The sequence below is a fragment of the Cydia amplana genome, chromosome 26 (genome assembly GCF_948474715.1).
Source record: "Cydia amplana chromosome 26, ilCydAmpl1.1, whole genome shotgun sequence".
NCBI lineage: Eukaryota > Metazoa > Arthropoda > Insecta > Lepidoptera > Tortricidae > Cydia > Cydia amplana.
In genome coordinates, this window is record NC_086094.1 from 3813667 (window position 1) to 3841429 (window position 27763).

At 39.0% G+C, this 27763-nt stretch overlaps 1 protein-coding gene and 1 long non-coding RNA gene across 2 annotated transcripts in view; one reads left to right on the forward strand and one right to left on the reverse strand.

Annotated features, from left to right (window-relative positions):
• LOC134660167 (tubulin beta chain-like) lies at positions 1 to 27722 on the forward strand. Its single transcript, XM_063515898.1, has 12 exons — positions 1 to 386; positions 11918 to 12029; positions 13262 to 13384; positions 14831 to 14932; positions 15833 to 15960; positions 16771 to 16938; positions 19800 to 19914; positions 21855 to 21925; positions 23188 to 23327; positions 24370 to 24529; positions 26171 to 26272; positions 27566 to 27722. The coding sequence occupies exons 1-12, from the start codon at positions 330 to 332 to the stop codon at positions 27668 to 27670; spliced, it is 1383 nt and encodes a 460-aa protein (XP_063371968.1). The 5' UTR covers positions 1 to 329; the 3' UTR covers positions 27671 to 27722.
• LOC134660175 (uncharacterized) overlaps positions 1 to 27763 on the reverse strand; it is a 138885-nt gene that overhangs the window by 99799 nt on the left and 11323 nt on the right. The gene's annotated exons all lie outside the window — the stretch shown is intronic.

The window sequence follows — 27763 nt, forward strand, 5'->3', positions numbered from 1 at the left end:
AAGTATTTATTTCCTTAGTCAGTTCTGAGTAGACTTAAAAGTAAATAAGTAGGTATTAGATTGTCTAGATTTCAAAACTAGCATCGTCAGCCCAAATTTTACTCAATGTCAATGTCGCTTCCGTTCCATAAAGTGATATAAGTCTTGCATCTGCGACTACTTTAGCCCTTTTATATTTGAAGCAAATGGTTTCTTTGGATTAAATTACTACGGATCTCTAAAAACTTGATATCATACGACAACTTGATTATCCCCAGTGTATGACACACAGCAGTGTGTTACAGTTTGAAGTAGGGTTATAAAAGTAAATTATATAATTTAGTGTGAAAATGCGTGAAATAGTGCATGTACAGGCTGGGCAGTGTGGAAACCAGATAGGATCTAAGGTTAGTAATGTTTTCTACTTTTTTTAACCTATATTGGGTTTTTTGCGACCCGCTGGAAAAAAACGCCCTTCTACGCCATAAAACGAGTAGAAAAAAGAGCCTGTAACCTAGTTTTGGGCATAATTTGTGTTTTCTCGTAACGCATTCACTGCTAAGCTTCGCTTTGCACTACGTCGTGGTCGATACGTGGTTTTGCCGGTATGTAGCGAAGCCGGCGACGAAACAAGCTTATATATGACATTTGACAAAAAAAATGATTTTTTTCACGCGATGGAGTTTTATACTAATTGACAATTAGAAAACAAAATAGTAAAATTGATAATAGAACATTTTAAAAAGTAATTAGCTTACGTTACGATAATTGCCGGTTCGACATTTTGTAACGCTAATTAAATTGCATATAAAAGGCCGATATGTAACTTTTCCAAATGTTTTTTTTTATCTTAATTACAGGATATTACAATGTTTTAATATTAAGGGTGTATTTTTAATCTTTCGAGGTTGTTTTTCGTTACCAATATACAACATGAGATATGAAAATAACGTTTCCATACTTTTGACCTTGGGTGTAAATTAAGCAAACTATGCAATCAATGTCGATAAATGATTCTTATCTTAGAGCAATAATAATGAATTCGGTATGTACCCATACCATAAATGACATCATTTATAGACTTTATAGCAAGGACCATAAAAGTCTTTTATGGTCCTTGTTTATAGTAAGTATTTATAAGGGTACTTATGGGAAAACGTTTATATTATAGGAATAATAATAGTGCATTGCAAATTGCAACAGAGGGGCTAGGGGGCTACCGTGAAAACCGAAATTCGCAAATTGCGGGGATCTTTCTCTTTTACTCCAATGAAGGCGTAATTAGAGTGACAGAGAAAAATGCCCGCTATTTGCGAATTTCGGCGGGCGCACCGGATCGCGACCTTGAACCGGTTAGCATTGTTTCTTTCTCGCTCTCACGTATAGTTGCGTCCTTAACGGGCCTTAACGGACATCAGGGTTGCCAGGCGTACGATAATTCGTAATTGTACGATAATTTGGGCTCAGGGCTATAACCGCGAAAATCGAAGTTCGTCAATTGCGGGCAATATTTCTGTCACTCTAATTACGTCTTAATGAGAGTAAAAGAGAAAGATCCCCAAAATTTGCGAATTTCGGTTTTGGCTGTAGACCCCCTGGTACGATGTACAATCCAATGACCATTACCTATCGTACGCCTACTAACCTAACCTAAAAGTCAAGTATTTGAAAGAAAATGTGACACTTTCACTCGGAAATAAGTAGAAATAGGAAAAATGTTCTCTGACCCGTTGAGGCCCCAGTACACAATGGGCCATCGCCGGCCACTCCAAGGGACGCATTTATGCGTTAGAGGGAGCAAGTGATATTGCTATCTCATTCTACCGCATGGCTGCGTGCAGCTGCGTCCCTTGGAGTGGCCGGCGATGGCCTATTGTGTACCGGGACCTTTAGGAACTATCACGAAAATGTTTATGTTTAAAACTGGGCAAAAATCGAAGTTCGCAAATTGGGGGAATTTTTCTCTGTCACTCTAATTACGCCTTCATTGGTGTAAAAGAGAAAGATCCCCGCAATTTGCGAATTTCGGTTTTCGCAAATATATTTGCGCAATTAAGATGAAAATTTGGTTTTCTTTGAATATGTGTACTTATATTGAACATAAAAAGCTTATTTGCAAGTAATTTTAGGAGGACGTACGATATTTTCTTAGCACACTAAGAAGCATTTATGAAGTGAACAAGAGAAAAAAAAAACGATTTGACGATAAAAAAGGGGTTGAAAGTTTGTATTGGGTACAAATACTTTGAAACTTATAAAAAAAAAATATTGACATGTACAAGAAAGTGTTTCAATGGTTTCGAAAATATCATCCCCAAATGGGGTTAAAAGGGGTTGAAAGTGCAAAATCAAACAAGACAAAACAACATCGTAGAGTTATACACGAGTCAGCGGTGTTTTATTTTTGTCCATCCACAAGTCCACAACAAAAGAATAAAAGGCTTGACGAGGCGAAGATGAGGGTAGATCAGCCGCGCAGTAAACAAAGGCCTCCAAGAAATACGCTTTTATAAATTAACTGGATGAAAAAAAGAAAACAAAAATCGTTTCTTATTGATCGGTCATGAATAACAAAGCCGTGAAAATGTTATTTAATGATGACTCCCGGTAACAGTGCTGGAAAATGGTGTTATTGTATAGTGACAAAAACAGTGACCAAAACAACAAAACTATAAACAAGTTCTACAAAAACATAAGTGAAATATAACTAAGTTAAAGTGACAATTAATGTGTATTTACATCATACAGTTCGCAAACTTTAAAAAAAATAAATGACTGTGTACTTTTAGTGTTGATCTTTGTTGATATTTTTTTCTTTCGTTACTTGAGGGTGTAGTAACGTCGTTCGTTTCTATACAACCAAATCTGAAAAGCCTCTACACATATTTCGCCCATCTACGTAACTGACTGTTTGGCTCGACGTGCAAAGTGCGGACTATAATTCAATGTTACGCTAAGTGTTCGAGGTTCAAATCCTACCAATTTTGTGTTTTTGTTTTTTAAACTTTTGATTGTGCGTAAGTGCCGAAGGTTCAAATCCCACGAGCGACAAAGAACTTTTTTGTATTATTATAATTTATTCTCATTTTTTCTTTTTACAATCTGGACTTTTTTTTTTTTTTTTTTTTTTTTTTTATCACTGTTTTATTGTATAACCAAAAATTTGCTACAATGGAAACCAAGAAAGACCAAACAAAAAAAGTTACCTTAAGACCCCGGAAAGGAGTTCAGGAAAAAAATCGTGTACAAAGTGACGACGAAAGTCTTCAAAGCCACTCCGATTGCCTCAAAAAAATCAGCGATTACAACAAAGACATTAGTATATTAAAATCAGAAAATGAAAATTTAAAAGAACAACTTAAATCTTCAGAAAATAAAATAAATGCGAATTCAAAACTATTGAATGAAATTGAGTCACTAAAAAACCTATTAAGAGACAAGGAAGAAGAAATACTTAATCTACAATCGAAACTTAACCGTCCGATGACCTCGGAACAAAGAACCATTCCACCATCCCAATCTTTTGAAAGCACCTCAAAGCATGACTTCCATTCTCAAGAACCGCATTTAGGCGATGATACTGATCTGCCAAATATATCTACAGCAGAAGATCAGCAAATATCAGAACTAAAATCAGAAATAGATGATCTCTCAATTCAGCTTGCAAGTGCTCACGATGAAATTGCTAGATTAAACGAAGACATTATCGACCTCAATAAACAGCTTACAGAAAAACAAAATAAAATTGACATGTTAAAAAAAATTACAACACAGAGCGGGTCTCCTCAGAAAAATACACCTGTAAAAAAAGGATCCACATATTTACGCAGTCCAATCGACCACGCAACCAATAACGGCAGTCCTGCGAAAGAAACTTTAAGCGGTGTGCCACAAACACCGCAGCTCTTTTTTACCCCACAATCATTAAAGGATGCAGAAAATAAATGTAACACCTCTGTTGAACTTTCACCTCAAAAGACTCTCGGTAGCTCTAACCAGATCATAATGCCAAAGATTGGAATAATAAGTACGATTACTAAACCTAAGATGCTACCCATAGTTGAAAACATATTTTCATCAGACGCAAAAATATGCCACTATCTACTACCCCGTCGAGGAATACGAGAATTGTTCAAAGGCATTGACATAAAAACACAATGCTACACCATGAAAGATTACTTCGTCATATTTGTAGGTGAAGAGGATTTTAACACAACTAACAATTATATTGATTTAGTGCACTTCATTAGAGACGAATTGCGTCAAATACACCATACCAATATCATTATATGCGCTCCGACCTATAAATACGATTACAAGGGCTGTGACATATATAATTGGAGGATAGAGACTTTCAACAACCTTCTATATCTTGATAATGAAACCCATCAGTATGCCTTTTTGGTAGACTCAAATGATGCTTTAACTTATTCGTATGATATGTTCGCTAAATTAAATGGAAAAGTAAACAAATATGGCATGATGAGCATATTCAACCTGCTGGAAAATACAATTAAGGCCATCCAAGAAGCGAATACACCATCGTCAGAGGAAGAAGAATGCAATCTACTTAGTCCAGAAAACATTATTGAAAATTCACTTCAGTTTTTTCCATCATAATTATGTATATATCCTACATCAAAATATTGCAGGCCTGATTAACAAATGTGATTTACTGACTGTACATATTGAAAATTTTAAAGCAAAAAATATTGATATAAATGTATTATGTATAACAGAACATTTCATAATGTCAGGCAATGAAGTCCTTCTGTCACTACCTAATTTTAAACTTGCAGCTTGTTATGCGCGAGATGGGAGTAATCGCGGCGGTGCCTGCATTCTTGTTCGACAAGATTATCAATATCGAGAACTATTACATGTAGCTAAGCAATCAATACCGGGGGTTCTAGAATGCTGTGCGATAGAGCTACTTGATCAAGAAATTGTGATAATTTGTATGTACAGACCTCCTAAGCCATGCAATTTAGACATTTTCTATCAAAAACTTGACAATGTGCTTACAATGTTATGCCATAATACTAGGAAAAAGATTTTACTGTGTGGAGATTTTAACATAGATTTATTGAAAGAAAACAGAGTGTCACGTGAGCTTGAATACTTTCTGTCAAATTACAACCTTAAGTTACAGTTACGAACACCAACTCGACTTGCTAGCAAAAGTTGCATAGATAATATTGCGCATAACATTCGCGGTTCTTGTAAAAGTGATGTACTGGACTTAGGGTTATCAGATCATACAGCACAAATAATAAAAGTTCCAACAAAAAAGACTTGCGTACTAAAATGGTGGCATGTGTTAAAGCGAGACTTTTCAAGAGCTAACTTGATAAAATTCAAAACTTTCCTAGAAGCCTTATCATTCTCTGAAATCTATGATACTGAAGATCCGAACAAAGCCTATAATTACTTTATAGAACATTTTAAAATGTTATACGACTTATGTTTTCCAAATAAAAAAGTTCTTTTAAAAACTTTTAAAAGGATTAAATGGCTTTCAAAAGGAATAAAAACATGTAGTAAAAAGCAAAGACAGTTGCTCTGGCGCTATAGACTTTCTCCAAATTCGATAAATAAAACTGAACTAGATAAATATACACATATTTACAAAAAAATTATAAAACTTACAAAAAAATCCCAGAATAATTATGCCATAAGTACAGCCCAAAATAAAAACAAAGCTACATGGAAAATAATTAATAATTCTAAACAAATATGTCCCAAGGAGCCCATACTTAAAGTTCGTATTGATGAAAATAACTTAGCATCGAAACCTAAAGACATTGCAAATACCTTAAACAATTATTTCATAGATCAAGTAAAATCATCAGCAATAAATTTACCATACAAAAACAACATTCCCACTACATTAAAATCCATGTTCATGCGTCCAACTACGGCTGAAGAGGTGGAGGTTATCATAAAAAACTTAAAAAACACGAAAAGCGTTGGGCATGATAATATTGATACGACAGTAGTTAAATTTGTTAGCGGTTCTATAGCTGGACACCTGTGTCATATAATAAATCTATGTATCAGTACTGGCATATATCCGGATGAATTAAAAACAGCCATAATTAAACCTCTTTTCAAAAAAGGTGATAAAGAAGACCCTGCAAATTATAGACCTATAGCGCTGATTCCGATATTTTCTAAAGTTTTCGAAAGGGTTATATACAAAAATTTATACGATTACTTAGAGAAGTGTAATATTTTATGCAATGAACAAAAAGGTTTTAGAAAAAATAAAACAATAAATATGGCAATATTTGAACTTCTTGAGATAATTGTAAGAAATGTAGATAAAAGGACACCGATATGTGCAATTTACACAGACATGACCAAAGCATTTGACCACGTGGATCATGAACTATTGCTTTATAAACTTAACGCCTACGGTATAAGAGGCAATGTTTTGAACTTAATTAAGTCCTACTTAACCAATAGAGTGCAATACACCGAAATAAGTCGAATCTGCACAAAACGGAAATTTGACCACAAATACAGTTCAGATCCTCGGATTATAAGTAACGGCGTTCCGCAGGGCAGTGTTTTAGGACCCTTACTTTTCTTAATTTACATAAACGACCTGCCCAAAGTCATAACCCACCCAATGATACTTTTTGCTGATGACAGTACCGCAATAATACAATGTAATGACATGAGAAATTACGAAAATGATATAAATACTGCCCTTAAAGATATTGTAACATGGCTTAGTAATAATAACCTAATTATTAATTTAAGTAAGACTAATATAATGCACTTTTACCAAAAGATAACGCCAGATTGCCTAAATATAAATTATAGAGGTATCAAGATAGATGACGTCCATGAATGTAAATTCTTAGGCATCATAATGGATAGTAACTTGAAGTGGAAAGCACAAAGTATCGAAATATGTAAAAAAGTCAACAAAGCAGCGTACGCACTTCGCAATCTGTCCAAACTTGTAAATCGCAAAGCTCTAATTAGTGCATACTACGGCTTAGTGGACTCAACATTAAGGTATGGAGTCATTTTCTGGGGCGTCTCTAGCTATACTTATGACGTATTTAAAGCTCAAAAAACCTGTATTCGTGCTATGACAAACTTAAATACTGATGAAAGCTGTGTGCCCGCATTCAATTCACTAAAATTGTTGACATTCCCTTCATTGTATATTTTAGAAATGGCCTTATTTGTTAAAAATAATTTAAATTTGTTTAATCTAGCATCTCATGGTCGACCGCGTCCTGTGCGGCCGCAACATACTTACAAACTGCGAATACCAGCTGGAAACACCGCTCTTTTTAACAAGAGTGTGTTAAAAATGGCCACAATCATTTATAACAGATTGCCGAATGACATCCTACAACTAAATTTGAAATTATTTAAGAGAAAATTAATTAAACTATTGTTGCAAAAGTGTTACTATTCAATTAAAGATTACCTAAACGATCAAATGCTATAATTTAATTATATTTATTTTATTAATTACTTACTCTTAATATTTTCACAGTTGACATCACTATAATTTTTAACTTTATTCATAAATTGATACGGACATTTTTGTAATAATAATAATTCACTAGGTGAAATAATTTATTTACAAACAAGATATATACAGTGGGTGGTATTACTAAAGGAAATTAATAACTAGGTAAATTTTTGAAACGCTTTCCATAAATTGTAAAATTATTTTGTGACGTGACTCCTGTCCTGTCCTAAATATCATTACTTATTTTTAACTTGGTGTAATTTATGCTGTATATAAATTGCTACCCTATAGTTAAGATGCATGCTGCATGCGATCAAATATTTGTATACCTGCATCCGTGGGTAAGACATAGAGAAACCTGTACATAATTTAACACCATAATTGTACCTATGTTTTCACAAATAAAAAGATTCTGATTCTGATTCTGATTCTGATTCTGATCGACTTAGTTCCATTTGGATATTTGGCTACATTCCTACTAGTCAAATCAGCTTCTTTTTAGGGTTCCGTAGCCAAATGGCAAAAAACGGAACCCTTATGGATTCGTCATGTCTGTCTGTCTGTCCGTCCGTATGTCACCGCCAGGGCCGGATTAAGCATGTCGGGGCCCCTAGGCAGTGCAATGCTCGGGGCCCCCTTAGGCTCTTACAGTCAATTCTGCATACATAATGTTCATTTTTCAGTTCAGGGAAGTAAGTTTGTGGTTTTAATTTCAACCTTCAGGTGTCGGTTGAGCCGATCCGAACATGCCAAGCGATGTCTTTTTCGCTCTTATTGCGTGGACATAAAGCTTTTTTCTATCAGTTTTTGCCGATTCCTTTTTGCGTCAAGTGTGGGGAGAGCCCTTTTTTTCTCAATAGGTAGTTAAATATTGTGCGAGGCTGAACAGCGATTGTCCGACCATAATACCATACGCCGAGCCACATGATTAAAATTAACGTAATAATAAAGATATTCCATAGGTTTAAATTCCTATTCATTCACCAGTCAAGTTAGCATGTAAGTACAGGGTCAACCAGAAAAGCAGCAAAAAAACGCGAGCGCAGCGAGCGCGAAATTTTTTTTTTTTTAAATTGTGAAAGCGTGTTAAAAAGGCCGGGCCGGGCCTAAAAATCCGAAGTTCCACAGTGAGCAGAGCTTTCATGCGAGGTCAAAGTCGTGCTTCAGGATAAGCTCAGCTAGAGCACAGACGCCAACCAATGTCCATTGTATTAAAAAGCGAGGCCGCAGGCCGAGCTTGGCGCAGCGAGGCCAAAGGCTAAGCTGAAGAAAAGGATATTTGGAAGACAAACCAAAAATGGAGGTAAAAAGTGAGGCTGAAGGTCGAGCTCAACAATCTCCACATTACTTAACAAGCCCGAAGCATACTTATAACCAGCGAGGTGAGCTTTCATGCGAGGCAAAAGGCCAAGCTTCTTAAATCAATGTTTATATTTGTTAAAAAACGACGCTGAAGAAAGCAGCGCTCTGACACGAACCAATCGTCAAATGTTACTCGACAATAATATGTGCAAGAGTTATTCGGAGATGAGGTATTAGGCCCTCGGGAGCCTGAAAATCGAGCTCGATATTACAGACTTTAAATCTATAAAATAACATAATTTACATAATCATCTAATGATTGTGTATCTGAGAAACTGATATTGGACATTAAGTAGGTATTAGGTATAAACATTTAGGTACAATAAAAACAATATTTATGAATTTTGGCCATATGAAACAAATATTGTTTTTGACGCGCGCGGGGCCGCCAGGGCCCCCTAGCCGAGGCGGGGCCCCCTATCCGAGGCGGGGCCCATAGGCAGTTGCCTACTCTGACTTAGGGTTAATCCGGCCCTGGTCACCGCCACTTTTTTCCGAAACTATAAGAACTATACTGTTGAAACTTGGTAAGTAGATGTATTCTGTGAACCGCATTAAGATTTTCACACAAAAATAGAAAAAAAAAACAATAAATTTTGGGGGTTCCCCATACTTAGAACTGAAACCTGAAACTCAAATTTTTTTTTCATCAAATCTATACGTGTGGGGTATCTATGGATAGGTCTTCAAAAATGATATTGAGGTTTCTAATATCATTTTTTTCTAAACTGAGTCCCCCCTCCGTCCCCCCCCCCCCCCCCCCCGTAACTTCTAAAATAAGAGAAAATGCGGGAAATGCGGCTAGTGTCCTGGGGACTATGCCCCAGGTGACATTAGGTTTCGTCTGTATGTAATACCTGTGTAAATTATGTAAATATATATTTAAATATAGATAATTATAATAAATTTAAACAAAAAAAATAAGAGAATGATAAAACTAAAAAAAATATATGATGTACATTACCATGCAAACTTCCACCGAAAATTGGTTTGAACGAGATCTAGTAAGTAATTTTTTTTAATACGTTGTACAGCCACACGCTAAGGCCGAGTACCTGGATTACTCAATGGACTGAACCGTTATGGAATTAACTGGTACTCAGGCGTTGCATGTGCCTGCACAGATTGCATAAAATAAGGTGGGAGGCGATAGCAAGGGATCCTATTGGCCTAAGTCCCTACTTCCCTAGCCCTAACTTATTCTATGACAAGGATGTCTGTACCGGGAGACCTATCGGTAACAGACGGATTCCCTACGGGGGGGGATTAAGGTGGTTTGGATGGATACTTGCTGCCGATCGCCCAGGCTCAAGCGACCGATTAAGGCTGAAGGAGTCTTATGCCACAGCAAGGGTTCCTGTAAAAAAGTGGTGGATGGTAGCCTCTACTCTCAGAGTGTCGCCCTGAGCAAGCAGAGGTTTTTTGGGTATAGAGGTAGTGAAACACCAACGGACAATTGGTATCTGATTTATTTACAATTTGCATTTCTTTATATACACAACTTTACCTATAGCACACATATGTAAATCTTATTTGTATTACATCCGTGTAAAGTGCAACTAAGACAATATGTTTCTGCTGGCTTATGCCCTAGATTGATCTGAGTGGATCAGCGCGATGCGCTGACGCAATCTGTTGCTTAAACATACGTCATAAATCCCCTAAATACGTAACCCTTCACGGGCGAGTCCGACTCGCACTTGGCCGCTTTTTAGAACTGTCAAAACGATTTGCTAATAATATATATGTAGAAACATGTGTAGTGACGTCACGGTCAAGTCACCTACTTTTTATATATTTATTAAATAGAAATTGTGTTTATGTGTATGTCTTTCTAATAATTATCTGGTGTTTTATTTAGAGGAAAGTACCCAATTTATATTAATTAGGGCCGTGGGACGCTAGAGGTTAAACTGTCGTGGGACTCGTGAGTCATCATACAATATTGAACTAATTTTATTGTTTACCTCACCTATTTTTACTCACGCCCCCGCGATTTTTGAAGTGAAAACTTCTTTAGCGGCGCTGTGCACTTTTTGTGATGGGGAAAAAATGTTAAACTCGCGAGAGCGTAAGACGTAAGATGTCATTGAGTTTACACTTCTGTCGGCACTCCCGGAGTGCAACCCGTTGTTTTTTATTGCGTAGTTTGTTGTTTTTATATACCTATCTAATTAAAACTTTAAATCATTTTTAGGGTTCCCTACCTCAAAACGAAAAAACGGAACCCTTATCCTTATAGGATCACTTTGTTGTCCGTCCATCTGTCTGTCAAGACCCTTTATCTCGGGAACTCGTGGAGGTATCGAGTTCAAATTTAAACCATATACTCAGGTCTACAGTCCCTTGAAGCCGTAAACAAATCAAACGTCTAAATGAAATTTGGCAAGTAATATCTTCTTACACTACAAATACCAGGGAAAAATCGGAAAACTATAAATATGTAAAAAATAAACATAAAATGACGACCGGTCTGGCCTAGTGGGTAGTGACCCTGCCTGCTAAGCCGATGGTCCTGGGTTCGAATCCCGGTAAGGGCATTTATTTGTGTGATGAACACTAATATTTGTTCCGGAGTCATGGATGTTTTCTATGTATATAAGTATGTATTTATCTATATAAGTATGTATATCGTCGCCTAGCACCCATAGTACAAGCTTTGCTTAGTTTGGGGCTAGGTTGATCTGTGTAAGATGTCCCCCAATATTTATATTTTTTTTATATTTTATTTTTAAATAAAAACTAATTTGTACGTAACCCTCGGTGGCCGAGTCCGACTCGCAACTGGCCTTTAATTTTCATTAAACATGGTGTCAACCTTTTCAGTTCAAATTTGCCGCCTTTTCTACTGACAAGATTTGCTTTACCAAGCTAGCTATAACATATCTAAGCGTAAGGCCTGAGTGGACGCTCGAAGCGCAGCGTTGGGCGGGGCGTGCAGCGTGGCGTCGGGCTCACAAGTGATGTGAGCAGCGTGCACTAAGGCCGCTCCTATACATTTGTATGCACGCCGCACGCCCCGCCCGCTGCACGCCCGAGCGTCCAGTCAGGCCTTACACTTACTTAACTTTTCAGTTCTGGGAGATAATTTCCGACGAGCACGGAGTGGGCCCCGATGGCATCTATCATGGCGAGAATCAGATGCAGCTTGAAAGGATCGACGTCTACTACAACGAGGCTTCAGGCGGTAAGACCACAGAACAGATACTTATCTCTCATAGCTGACTTACATTTGCGGCTCGTCCGTGTCTCGTCTCGAGCTCCTAAGGTGTCCTATTAAGCTCGTCGAGCTAATGATTACACTCTCGCCTCGTGGCTCGGCTCGTGGCTCGTCTCGTGTCTCGGCCACAGCTATTAAGCTCGTCGAGCTAATCGATTTTAAACAAACAAGTATAAGGTTTGTAACCGAATGACAGCCGAACGCGAATGTAAACACCAAGCGCGCGTCTCGCGCGATCTCATCGCGAGCCCCTTTGACTTGTGCCCAAAAAACCGCTCCAGACACGAGCCGAGCCGCAAGACGAGCCACGAGCGCACCGCTTACACTCGCGTCTCGTGGCTTGGCTCGCCGCTCGGCTCGTGGCTCGCACGAGAATGTAAATCGGCTATTAAAGAAAACGCAAATATACCTACCGTTTTGATACCTACACAAAAATACAATGGAGTGACCTTCCGCTCCCCCCACCGCGCGCGTTGACACAATCCTAGGGTTGCCTACGCTTATTTCAAATACTTTGGTGTCTTAGTTAGATATCTAACTATAAATGTCTCGTAAAAAATATTGCGTGACGTGCGTGCGTGAGCGCGTGTGGCAACCAATTTAACTGGCCGGCTTTTGTACCGCCGGCGGGACGCGATTCGTAGGCATAAATCCGAGCTCGCGCGGAGAGTTCCATAGGCCTGGTAAAGACTCTTTGGTAGTTACTATCTACTACGAATTCCTGATACTATTGGTTACCACCGTCGTGGTATTAAAAAAATGCTCAAGTCGCACCGGCTTGACTTTTAGAAACCATAAAATTTTTGCTCTTTATTTTACATTACATGGTTTTAAATTATAAATGGTAAAAACTCTGGCGTGCCTTCGATTAGACGGCCGTTTAAAAACTGACTATGATGATACAAATTTAAACTATACTCTGGCAAACCCACCTTGTCAGTAGGAAAAGGTGCGAAATTCAAATTTTCTATGGGAGGTCCCTTCAAGTCCCTCCAAGTGCGAAAAAGAGGAAATTCGAAACGAGTGGCGAATTACCTATTCGCACGTGTATCGAACAACGTTTTACAGTACATATGGCACTTTAAAGTTTCGACATACGCACGAAAAGTGCTATTTTACGCACTAGTGCGGCCCCAAAAGAGTTTTTGTATTCTTTGTAAGAGTTATTGTAGGTACCTGTATCTATTTTAATGTCCTAGGTAAATACGTGCCGCGAGCCGTGTTGGTCGACCTCGAACCCGGGACCATGGACTCCGTGAGGTCCGGACCCTACGGGGAGCTCTTCAGGCCGGACAACTTCGTGTTCGGGCAGAGCGGCGCTGGTGAGTGCCATCTGGCGGCGAGTAGATGTACTATGTCACTTAGCCGGCTGTCGATCGCTTGTTGCATTCATTCAGCCATAGAGAAATATAGTAAGACCAAAAATACTATTATTTTCAGTGTCGACCAAAGAGAATTAATTGTCTCTGGTGTCGACATCTAGCATCGAGTAGCGGAATTATCAGTACTGCTACTTGACAATAGATATGCCTAACAACATAAGACTTTCCGGTCGGTGCTACATATTTGTCAAGTAACAGTACTGATAATTCCGCTACTCGATGCTAGATGTCGACTATGAAAATAATAGTCTTTTTTTGGTACCAAAACTGATGTATGGAGTGAGCAATCTATGTATTTTTTCTCTATGATTCAGCCCAATTCCCTGGAGTTGGAGCTGCAGGTTACTGTCCCGGCGGCATTCCCACACTTCTTCTGGGTTCTAGATATAGATCATTTACAGCTACTTTTGATTTGATGCTGACTAAATATATACTCCTAAGCTAAGGCCCAGCCATACAAATGAAAAATCCAAAATTTGCCACTGTGAACCTATAATTTGTTTGAAAATTGAACGAAACAATACAATTGGGTCAATCAAATATTACTTGTTGTTATTCTGTCCCATCAGCGAGGAGACAATAGTAGCATAGATTGTTAGAAGAACTGCTGTACCATGTTCTACTAACATGCTCAGTAGATGTCCCATTATGGAAAGGTCTTATAACTACCATAAAATGCAAGTTTGGTTCATTTAAATACGAAAAACCTAGAATTTTAAGAGTGACTCAGAAGACCGTAACCATAGCAACGTGTGACAAGAAAACGTTGATTAACCCAATTGCAACTGCATTCCAATAGGGATGATGACACATGTTGAATTTTATAACAACATCTAGTAAATAAAATAGGTAGCAAACGAGCAATTTATCACAATAATGTGGATATTAAAATAAAATATTGAAAACATACAAAAATACAGGACCTGAAAGTTTCAAAATTTAAGATTTTTTTAACTTCCAAAAACGATAAAAGTAAGGGTACCATTCGATTCCTTACATTTCATCCAAAAAAATATTGTATAGCAACTATATACATAAACGCAATATTTCACCGACACAAACGCAATTTTCTTGTTTTGTCCATACTACAAGATGGGCGATGACGTCACGGCCTCTGGCCGTTTTGTATAGGGCGTTTCGCGAGTGAAGTGCGACTGTCGGCCTTTGACTACAATTTCTGACTTTTGTGTTACTTTAATGCAATGGGTCCCATATAGACATTTGATCCTAAAAACAAACCCGATCGATTGATACCATAAATGAAAATTAGTCATGTAATATGGTTTAAATTTCATCGAACTGATTAAGTACTATAGCTTGGGCCTTAGGAGGATAAGAAAAATAAAAAATAAATGTGAATATCCTCAAGTAGTTTTATTTTCTCAGGCAACAACTGGGCTAAGGGCCACTACACAGAGGGCGCTGAGCTCGTCGACGCAGTCATGGACGTCGTGCGAAAGGAGTCAGAGAACTGCGATTGCCTTCAAGGTACGATTATGTATGCGAAAATACGCACTCTAACGCCTTGAGAATAGAGGCGTGTTCAGATATTTACGAACACCTTGGCCGCTCCGATATATTTGATATAGAACCGGTATTGAAATTGATTTAACAAAGCAGCTCGGCGGGTTCTTTGTTCGTAGTCGTAGTAAATAACTAATATTTATTAGCACAAAAAAAAAACAAAAATTCATTTAGACGAGAAAACATAACAACAAAGAAATCTAATGAACAGCATAAACTATACGGCTTTTAGTATCTTGCCTTCATACTATCTATACTCATTCTCAAAGTATAATCTTAACATTTTTATGAAAATAATTTAAATTACATTTCATTTTAAATATTTCATTATTATAATATTAACTTTGCACATTTTGGTGATCTTAAGTAAGAACTATCAAGACTCCTTCCAAATTTCTTCTATTCTATTCAAAGGCAATGTAGTGAACCCTTGTGAGCGTCAGATTACAAACTAACCACATTAACCACTTTACTAGTTTTCACCCGGGCTGCTATTTTTTTTTTTAATTTATTTAGGTAAACAAACAGTCACTACAAGAAAGGCTTAAATATAAAGTATTTTTAACACTATATACAGTATGTGTGACCAACACCGTTCACCACTTATTACAATTAGGTAAGTACTTTGATTATTCGGAGCTTATACCTCTGGAGCTTAAGGCTCCGGGAGGCATTGACAAGGAAAATGTTGTTATTACATTAAGTTTATACATCATAAAATTAAATATTTAACGCTTAATAGTTAACAGCGCATGCAGTATTACGTTACATAAGTTATATGAAGTAATACATAGTAATACATTAAATCGCTATTGGAAATCTATCCCCTCGGTCTATTAGAATTTATCCCGTTCCTTATTCCAGGTTTCCAGCTGACTCACTCTCTGGGCGGTGGCACGGGGTCCGGTATGGGCACGCTGCTGCTGAGCAAGATCCGAGAGGAGTACCCCGACAGGATCATGAGCACATTCAGCGTCGTGCCTTCGCCTAAAGTAAGCTAGAATCACAGACAAGACATCCTCCAGACTGAGCATAGTAGCGCTACCCCCTCTGCCACAAATATACGGTAGTTTTACTCCATTTCCGAGTCAAAGTGTCTTTGTGTGACGTCCGTGTCTTTGAACGGACCAATCACGGCACGGGACTCGCTCACCTCGTCCCCCGCACCCCAGAATTTTTGGCAGCATCGGTTTCATGAAATAATTGCTCTGTACTCCGTCTAGAGGATTCCTAGTCTATGGCTAAAATAGAATGTTAACTTCCGTTAACTTTCCTTAAGTCCGTTAATCGTTAATACCTAAGTACCTACTCACACCAAACCGCGCGCTGCCGCGCCGCGCAGATCACGTTCACACTAGTTTGCGTTAGGTTTGTATGCAGTGCAACTTTACATAGCGCGAATCGTCGCGCGCTTGTACTACTGACTAAGAGTCTAATATTGCTTACCCCGTGCACCATATTAATTTTGTTATTACGAGAGTATGACAGAGTTGATCGCGGCAACCTGAGCAGTTGCCATATAAGATACACGGGTGCGAGCGAGACAAATATAACAACTTACTACTTACTATTCGAGACCGAGCGGTCACACGACACGACGATATGATTATTTCAACTAGTTTTATTTCCTATTGCGTATATTTACGATTTCGAGTTAACGATTAACTTTAACTTCCGTTAAAACGTTAGAAAAGTAACGTTTTAACGTTTAACGAAGTTAACTTTTTTTTTACGGATTAACGAAGTTAACTTTTTGATTAACGGTGCCCAGCTCTGAACATATTTATTGTGTATTTTCCCAGGTGAGCGAAGTGGTGCTAGAGCCTTACAACGCGACGCTCTCCGTACACCAACTGGTCGAGAACACAGACATGACCTTCTGTATCGACAACGAGGCTCTCTACAACATCTGCTTCAGAACACTCCGACTCACCAGCCCCAGCTACGGTGACCTGAACCATCTCATCTCGGTAAGACTAGTTGTAGACGGGTGGCTCTAGTTGATGCTCCTCGTTATATCCTTCTGTATCGACGAGGCTCTCTACAACATCTGCTTCAGAACACTCCGGCTCACCAGCCCCAGCTACGGTGACCTGAACCATCTCATCTCGGTAAGACTAGTTGTAGACGGGTGGCTCTAGTTGATGCTGCTCGTTATATCCTTCTGTATCGACGAGGCTCTCTACAACATCTGCTTCAGAACACTCCGGCTCACCAGCCCCAGCTACGGTGACCTGAACCATCTCATCTCGGTAAGACTAGTTGTAGACGGGTGGCTCTAGTTGATGCTCCTCGTTATATCCTTCTGTATCGACGAGGCTCTCTACAACATCTGCTTCAGAACACTCCGGCTCACCAGCCCCAGCTACGGTGACCTGAACCATCTCATCTCGGTAAGACTAGTTGTAGACGGGTGGCTCTAGTTGATGCTGCTCGTTATATCCTTCTGTATCGACGAGGCTCTCTACAACATCTGCTTCAGAACACTCCGGCTCACCAGCCCCAGCTACGGTGACCTGAACCATCTCATCTCGGTAAGACTAGTTGTAGACGGGTGGCTCTAGTTGATGCTCCTCGTTATATCCTTCTGTATCGACGAGGCTCTCTACAACATCTGCTTCAGAACACTCCGGCTCACCAGCCCCAGCTACGGTGACCTGAACCATCTCATCTCGGTAAGACTAGTTGTAGACGGGTGGCTCTAGTTGATGCTCCTCGTTATATCCTTCTGTATCGACGAGGCTCTCTACATCTGCTTCAGAACACTCCGGCTCACCAGCCCCAGCTACGGTGACCTGAACCATCTCATCTCGGTAAGACTAGTTGTAGACGGGTGGCTCTAGTTGATGCTCCTCGTTATATCCTTCTGTATCGACGAGGCTCTACAACATCTGCTTCAGAACACTCCGACTCACCAGCCCCAGCTACGGTGACCTGAACCATCTCATCTCGGTAAGACTAGTTGTAGACGGGTGGCTCTAGTTGATGCTGCTCGTTATATCCTTCTGTATCGACGAGGCTCTACAACATCTGCTTCAGAACACTCCGGCTCACCAGCCCCAGCTACGGTGACCTGAACCATCTCATCTCGGTAAGACTAGTTGTAGACGGGTGGCTCTAGTTGATGCTGCTCGTTATATCCTTCTGTATCGTGACTCCCCTCAGTGCGTGTGTGGTGACCCTGGGCAGACGGTCGAATACATTGTTCTAGAATGCCCTTACACCAAATCGGACGGATCGAAGACTTCTGCAAACATCAATCGCTAAAATAATATTTAACTTAAATCCAGTAACCTTAATGCCATACAATAAATATACAGTGTGGAAAGATAACTTACATGCTAACTATCTTTGTAGCCTTACACGCACACACACACACACACACACACACACACACACACACACACACACACACACACACGCACTAAATATTATTCTTATTCTAAGTCGGGCCCTGGAGGGAAACTACCTTAAATCCTTAAGCTGGCTCATTTTACTTAAAGGTGACATTCCTTTATTTTTAAAAAGAAACAAAACTGCATTCAAAGTATTTTTCTTTTTTTCTTCAATTTGGCTTGTCTAAAAAAATCTTGAGTACTAAATATTACATTTTATGGATATTTTGTACGACAGACGAGTTTAAGACCTAATGTTTCTTGGAGAAATGTTATCATTAACATTAACTGTATCGACTAGTAGAATAAAATTGCGAGTTTTTATTTTTTGGAATTATTAGTCGGTTCGAGTCCCGGGCGAAGCAAGCGAGTTTTAGAAAATCTTTGAATGCAGTTTTGTTTCTTTTTAAAAATAAAGGAATGTCTCCTTTAAGTAAAATGAGCCAGCTTAAGGATTTAAGGTAGTTTCCCTCCAGGGCCCGACTTATCTTTCCACACTGTATACCCGGTTTTGCTTAAGGCGTCAAAAATGTCTGAACATCTTGACATGGAGGCTAAAGTTTTGATAATGGTGGCTTTGTTCAGATATTTGTGAACACCTGACCGCTCCAATATATCTGATGGCGATCTGTGATATAGTCAACTAACTACATAACTCTAGCCCTCAGGCTTCTTTTAAATAAATAGATTTAAAAAAAAGTCCTAGCGATGAGATTTATGGATATATATATTTTTATATTATTATAAATGGGCTTACACATAGCCTCAGACTAGCCGAGGCGAAGACGTGGCCTACGATGGAGCGAGTCTGCCCAGAAGGTGCCGGTTCACCCTTGATTTGAAGGTTGCCGGGTTATATACAACACAATTGTATTATTGTTTATGAATAAATGAAATATATGAGCTCGGAAATATAGACCCCGGCCAGTAATAGGGATGATAACACATGTTGAATTTTATAACAAAATCTAGTAAAATAAATAGCAAACGAGCAATTTATCACAATGTGGATATTAAAATAAAATATTGAAAAATTACTAAAAATACAGGACCTGAAAGTTTCAAAATTTAAGTTTTTTTTTTTTAACTTCCAAAAACGATAAAAGTAAGGGTACCATTCGATTCCTTACATTTCATCCAAAAAAATATTGTATAGCAACTATATACATAAACGCAATATTTCACCGACAAAAACGCAATTTTCTTGTTTTATCCATACTACAAGATGGGCGATGACGTCACGGCCTCTGGCCGTTTTGTATAGGGCGTTTCGCGAGTGAAGTGCGACTGTCGGCCTTTGACTACAATTTCTGACTTTTGTGTTACCTTAATGCAACGGGTCCCATATAGACATTTGATCCTAAAAACAAACCCGATCGATTGATACCATAAATGAAAATTAGTCATGTAGCCATTCAAGAATATCTTTGTTCCAGTTGACTATGTCCGGGATAACGACGTGCCTCCGTTTCCCGGGGCAGCTGAACGCGGACCTTCGCAAGCTAGCCGTCAACATGGTGCCGTTCCCCAGGCTGCACTTTTTCATGCCCGGTCAGTATCATCATAGAGAAAAAAATACATAGAGTGCTCACTCCATACATCAGTTTTAGTACCAAAAAGACTATTAGCATCTAGCATCGAGTAGCGGAACTATCAGTACTGCTACTTGACAATAGATGTAGCACCGACCGGAAAGTCTTATGCTGTTGAGATAAGACTTTCCGGTCGGTGCTACATCTATTGTCAAGTAGCAGTACTGATAGTTCCGCTACTCGATGCTAGATGTAGACACTGAAATTAATAGTCTGAACTGATGTATGGAGTGAGCACTCTATGTATTTATTCTCTATGGTATCGTATACGTCCTTTAATCCCATATAACGAGACTAAAGTGTCATTCTATGGAACTTGCTAACTATGTAAACAAAAATCAGTAAGTTGACATTCAGAGACAATTTTAGTATGGCGGTTTGTTTACATAGTTAGCATGTTCCATAGATAGAATGACTCTTAAGAGCCCATCAACGTGCACACTAGCGCCACTGATAAATAATTGTGATTATTAAAATTTAAGGACAGGTATAGGTGAACCAGGATCTATTGAGGGTGCGCCATGTTACGGAAATTTGTTGGTACTAATTTCTAGCAATGGCAACAATTTTAATAATAGACAACATCTACCCTCTATGATAGTTGTCAATATTGACAATGTAAACATTGCTTTGTCTAGTTTCGTGTGAATTATTATTAGACTGCAATAATCATGCCGAAAGTTTTAGATTTTACAGAGAAAAAAGTTGTAAATAGTTATTTATTGGAAAAAAAACGTGCGGGAGAGAAATTTCTTCCATTAGAAAACATAACGAAATTAGCATCTGAATTGACGGGTAAGTTTCAAACTTATAGACAAATGTCACTATAGTCAGGTCGTCACGATTTGGTTGATGTCTTAATGACTGAAGAATATTTCGATCCCGATTTTGAGTATAATGTTGAGAACGAGTCAAATTCCTTGATGACTGAAGAATATTTAGATCCCGATTTCAACTATGCTGATTAGAACATATTTGGTACGCTAAATAATTTTATTTGTAAAATTATCTATATAAATTCTTACTTATACCTAACTCTTGCGTTACTTATTGACTTTACGCTATTCATTTTATCTAAATCGAGTCAGCTATTTAAGCGTAAAAACCGAAGAAATATCCAAACATCAAACTTCGCACTTATTAAAGTTGTCGGAATAAAACAAAAATCATCTGGCAATTTCCATTGTCCCCACTATACAAATTGTTGCTATATAAAATTCAAAACGAGCGCCCTCTTGACAATACTCCCAAAGTTCTGGTTTACCTATATTTAAAAAAGGGGGCCGCTACGTACTGTATTTTACAAGTATTTAAGTACCCTTTGAATACTTTGTTGTATGGGAGCCCCAGTTAAATCTTTATTTTATTCTGTTTTTAGTATTTGTTGTTATAGCGGCAACAGAAATACATCATCTGTGAAAATTTCAACTGTCTAGCTATCACGGTTCGTGAGATACAGCCTGAGGGCCTACCGCGAACCACGTTCGACGTATTGCATCTCTGTCGCACTTGTAAATTTGTACGTAAGTGAGACAGGGAGACAACACGTCGAACGTGGTTCGCGGTAGGCCCTCTGGTGACAGACGGACGGACGGACGGACGGACAGCGGAGTCTTAGTAATAGGGTCCCGTTTTTACCCTTTGGGTACGGAACCCTAACTAGTTTGATGTATTCAAAAGGTACTTAAATTTAAATACAAAATACGTACGTACGTAGCGGCCCCCTTTTTTAAATACCTGTCCTTAAATTTAAATAATCACGATTATTTAGCAGTGGCGCTAGTTTGCACGTTGATGGGCTCTTAAGAGACAGGTAAAACCTATGGTGGCGCCATCTATGCAAACCTTTGTCAGTTGCCGTTTGTCTACAATAAAACTAACACATCATCTTTGTTACAGGTTTCGCGCCGCTCACAGCCAGGAATTCCTTTGACTACCGCGCTCAAAACGTGGCCGAACTCATGACCCAAGTAAGTCATTTATGTGAACTTTCTCTAAAGTGGCATTCTATGGAACTTGCTAACTATGTAAACAAAAGTCACTAAATAATTCATCATTCCGAGATAATTTTCAATATGGCGGTTTGTTTACATAGTTAACAAGTTCCATAGAATGACACTTTAGAGAAAGTTCACACACATACACCAGACTTTAATTTTACTGATTTGTTGATTAGATAGCTTGAGTCAAAATATTTAACAAATTAAAAGATTGAGTAAAATGATTTGATTTGTTGCCAATGTTGTATACAATCAAAATGTTTTTTATGCGGGGTCGGAGTTCTAACACTTCTAAAATAACCCACGTTTCTGGGAGCAATATTTAAAACAATAATAATTATATCACTAGTTCGCCAATATGTTTTAGAGTATGTAATAATTAAAGCAATGTATATTAGACGAAATATAATAGTAGTTTATGCAACAGTGATATAATAAGGGTTCTTAAAATTCAAGGGTCGAAGTTACAAAACGAGACGTAGTCGAGTTTTGTAAAAAAAGACCCGAGAATTTTAAGAACCAATTATGAGCTGTTGCATACATTACTTTTTCTATGACAGCTTCAGCAAAAAAAAAAAAAAAAAAAAAAAAAAAAAAAAAAAAAAAAAAAAAAATTATTAAAAAAGAGTTATTATTAAAAAAAAGAGTTATTATTAAAAAAAAAGAGTTATTATTTAAAAAAAAAGAGTTATTATTTAAAAAAAAAAGAGTTATTATTGTAAATGAAAACATACCTCTTTCAATCAAGATGATCGGAACTTGTATCTTTAAAAAAAATAAAGCAGTTGTATTATACTCATAAGATGACTGCTTGCAGTCATCTTATGAGCCTATAGACAAAGCATTCAAATGACATTGCTTTAGATATCACTGTCAGTCATTTAATTGACACATTTAAGTGCTGGAGTAGAAAAATATTTTATCCATTATACCAAGAGTATCATTATGTATGTCATTGATTAGGAAATATCGTAGTATACCTTTTCTTACATCATACGAAATCACAATATTAAATATATTAAAAACGGGTCACTCACGTATTTTAAGTCGAATAAGTGAGTGACCCGTTTTTAATATATTTAATATGTCTTTGTCTCACGGAAGTTTTGTTACGAAATAACAATATATCTAACTATACTAAATAAATAATATATGAAAAGTATTTATAATAAAAATGTATTGCACCCCTACTCTCCGCCAGATGGCGCTTAATCAAAAGTTTTCCATTGCAGATGTTCAACCCGGGCAACATGATGACGGCGTGCGACCCGCGGCACGGGCGGTACCTCACCGTGGCCACCATGTTCCGGGGCCGCATGAGCATGCGCGAGGTGGACAACCAGATAATGGCCATACAGAATAAGAACTCCAGGTAAGAACATTTCTTTTTATATATTTCTTTTTAAAGTTGTTATAAGCATGTATTTACAATAAATTTTAATTAAAACTAAAAATAAAATAAATAAAACCGTCCAAGTGCGAGTCGGACTCGCGCACGGAGGGTTCCGCACCATCAACAAAAAATAGAGCAAAACAAGCAAAAAAACGGTCACCCATCCAAGTACTGACCCCGCCCGACGTTGCTTAACTTCGATCAAAAATCACGTTTGTTGTATGGGAGCCCCACTTAAATCTTTATTTTATTCGGTTTTTAGTATTTGTTGTTATAGCGGCAACAGAAATACATCATTTGTGAAAATTTCAACTGTCTAGCTATCACGGTTCGTGAGATACAGCCTGGTGACAGACGGACGGACGGACAGCGCTTAGTAATAGGGTCCCGTTTTTACCCTTTGGGTACGGAACCCTAAAAAACACAGTTAGAGAACATCAACTTCCCAAGACTCAAGAGTACAGTCAGCTGCAGAGATAGATGACCTGCAAACAAATTTCTATGCAGGGGGATCAGTTATGTGTGCAGCTGACTGTCAACTTTGTGAAAAACAGTGTTTTAGAAAAAGATATGAGGCCCATTTTGTGATTTTTGATCATTATTCATCATCTTTGTCCCGGCTTTTTGCCACGGCTCATGGGAGCCTGGCGTCCGCTTTGGCAACTAATCCCAAGAATTGGCGTAGGCACTTTTACGAAAACGACTGCCATCTGACCTTCAAACCCAGAGGGTAAACTAGGCCTGTATTGGGATTAGTCCGGTTTCCTCACGACGTTTTCCTTGACCGAAAAGAGACTGGTAAATATCAAATGATGTATGGTATCCGAAAAACTCATTGGCCAGATATTTAAACAAATATCCCTAGGGCTATGATTGTATATATTATACAGCCAATAGGTATGGACGTAGACTGTTTAAAAAAAGTCAACACTTCATTATTTCGTTTTCAAAAGGATTTTGGTCCGGAAATGCAAAAAAAATCAGATAATGAAATTTTGACCCATAAAATGAATGTTTTCAGCTACTTCGTGGAATGGATCCCGAACAACCTGAAGGTGTCTGTGTGCGACGTGCCGCCCCGAGGCCTCAAGATGTCCGCAACCTTCGTGGGCAACTCCACCGCCATCCAGGAGATATTCAAACGCATATCGGAGCAGTTCACCGCCATGTTTAGACGCAAGGTGAGACCAACAACCTGCAGGTGTCTGTGTGCGACGTGCCGCCCCGAGGCCTCAAGATGTCCGCCACGTTCGTGGGCAACTCCACCGCCATCCAGGAGATATTCAAACGCATATCGGAGCAGTTCACCGCCATGTTTAGACGCAAGGTGAGACCAACAACCTGCAGGTGTCTGTGTGCGACGTGCCGCCCCGAGGCCTCAAGATGTCCGCCACGTTCGTGGGCAACTCCACCGCCATCCAGGAGATATTCAAACGCATATCGGAGCAGTTCACCGCCATGTTTAGACGCAAGGTGAGACCAACAACCTGCAGGTGTCTGTGTGCGACGTGCCGCCCCGAGGCCTCAAGATGTCCGCCACGTTCGTGGGCAACTCCACCGCCATCCAGGAGATATTCAAACGCATATCGGAGCAGTTCACCGCCATGTTTAGACGCAAGGTGAGACCAACAACCTGCAGGTGTCTGTGTGCGACGTGCCGCCCCGAGGCCTCAAGATGTCCGCCACGTTCGTGGGCAACTCCACCGCCATCCAGGAGATATTCAAACGCATATCGGAGCAGTTCACCGCCATGTTTAGACGCAAGGTGAGACCAACAACCTGCAGGTGTCTGTGTGCGACGTGCCGCCCCGAGGCCTCAAGATGTCCGCCACGTTCGTGGGCAACTCCACCGCCATCCAGGAGATATTCAAACGCATATCGGAGCAGTTCACCGCCATGTTTAGACGCAAGGTGAGACCAACAACCTGCAGGTGTCTGTGTGCGACGTGCCGCCCCGAGGCCTCAAGATGTCCGCCACGTTCGTGGGCAACTCCACCGCCATCCAGGAGATATTCAAACGCATATCGGAGCAGTTCACCGCCATGTTTAGACGCAAGGTGAGACCAACAACCTGCAGGTGTCTGTGTGCGACGTGCCGCCCCGAGGCCTCAAGATATCCACCACATTCGTTGGCAACTCCATCGCCATCCAGGAGATATTCAAACGCATATCGGAGCAGTTCACCGTCATGTTTAGACGCAAGGTGAGACCATACACAATAGGGTATTTGACTACTAGTCAAATCAGTTTCTTTTTTCGAATTGTCAAAACGATTTTGCTACTATGGAATTTATATGAAACACTAGCATGTGACGTCACAATCAAATTACCTACTCTTTATAGTTTTATACGGGTTTTAAAATATAAATTGTGTCTAAAAATAACTGCTGTCTACGTTTCTCTATTAATCTTTTAGTGCTTTATTTCATGCATGGTGTAAAATAATTTATTTTAAATACAGTCAAATACCCTATTAGACGAATATGGGGAACGTCCATTAATTTCGGTAGGTGTTTTGAAGATTTCACTCCATTCCCCACCCCCTCTGGTGAAATGTTGTGGTTGTGAGACTTGCCTTGACCCTCACGTAAGATCTTTCAAAATTTGTATTTTGAGTATAAATACGTTGGGTGTATAAAAAAAATACAATTTGCATTCTTATAAAGATTAAGAGGGTTGTGGCAGATGTGGCAGCTTAATTGTATAATCTAATTTATGATAAGTTCAATCTGCTATGTCGATTTGTAAAAATGTTTGGTAAATAAACGATTTGTATTTGTAAGATTTCGCTTACATGCCTAAACTTACTTTTTATTTCCCAGGCTTTCCTCCACTGGTATACGGGAGAAGGAATGGACGAGATGGAGTTCACAGAAGCCGAAAGCAACATGAACGACCTCATCTCCGAGTACCAGCAGTACCAGGTACCAATATTAAATTCATTCATTCACACATTCATTAATTTGTTGTACTCGTCGACTTTGATGGTTGAATTAGGTAAAGCTTTGGATTCCTCCGAAAACGGTGCCGTCATATGACGGCCGTCATATAGCGGCCGCAACGGACGGCCGTCTTTACGGTGGCGACATGTGGAAAGTACCACGGCGTCATAACACACCGTCAGCCACCAAGGTCAAAGCGGCAAATTTGAAAAATGTAGGCGCGATGGGATAACGTCCCATAGAAAATTTGAATTTCGCGCCTTTTCCTACTGACAAGATTTGCTTGATCATCTATAATTTACTTGAAGGATGAAATATCATTAGAAGAGGAAAATAATCGTAGTACGGAATCATTTATTCAAATCTCGTGTCATTTATTCAAAATGGCGTCACCGCTATCTAATAAAACGTTCACGAAACTATCGACACCGTCATGACAGCCGTCATCTTACGTTACGTTGACAATCAACTTAACGTAACGCTGTCTAGGAAACCGCGCCATCTTGTTTACATAGACAACGTTCTAGTGACGTCAGTCAACGCTATATAGCGGCCGTAATAACGGCACCGTTTTCGGAGGAATCCAAAGCTTAACACTTCGTATACCTACCAAACTATAATCGCATACTTTTCACTATGGGCTTCCGACTCAACTATAATGACTTCATTACGAAACGCTTTAGTGAACTATAATGAATTTAACCAATCTCGTGTCGCCGCGACCCAAACGATAAAACAAAAGACATCAACGAGTTTCCTTTTACTGAAAAGAACTTACTTTTTTTGGTAAATCAAAAGTGGTGACAAGCAAAAGTCACTAATTACTCTAAAATACTTAAACAAAAATCAACCTTCTTTTCGTACTAATATGGTTCACTATGGCTATGAACTTGTGGTGGTACTTAGTGACTTTTGCTTGTCATCTGACGATATACATATATAAATAAATAAATAAACAAGAATTGCTCGTTTAAAGGTATTACATTTTGTAAGGTATTACATTTTTAGTAAATTTTTACAGGGTTCTGTACCTCAAAAGGAAAAACGGAACTCTTATAATATAGGATCACTCGTGCATCTGACTGTCTGTCCGACTCAACTATAATGACTTCATTACGAAACGCTTTAGTGAACTATAATTAATTTAACCAACCATTTAAGCAACACAAAGGACAAAACAAAACGATGGAACAAAAGACATCAACGAGTTTCTTTTTACTGAAAAAGAACTTACTTTTTTTAGTAAATTATATATGTGTTTCATTTGTTTTTCAGGAGGCTCCCGTGGACGACGAGGACGCCGAATTTGACGAGGAGGAAGAGATAGAGCAAGACTACCCGCAGGAAAGAGACAGAGAGGCTGCCCATGCCGCTCTCTAAACTTTTTAATCTCAGATACTAAAAAGACATTTTGCTTGCCCAATCTAAAGTAAGAACGATGTTTCTATCTCTATCGCACGATTTCGATCGATC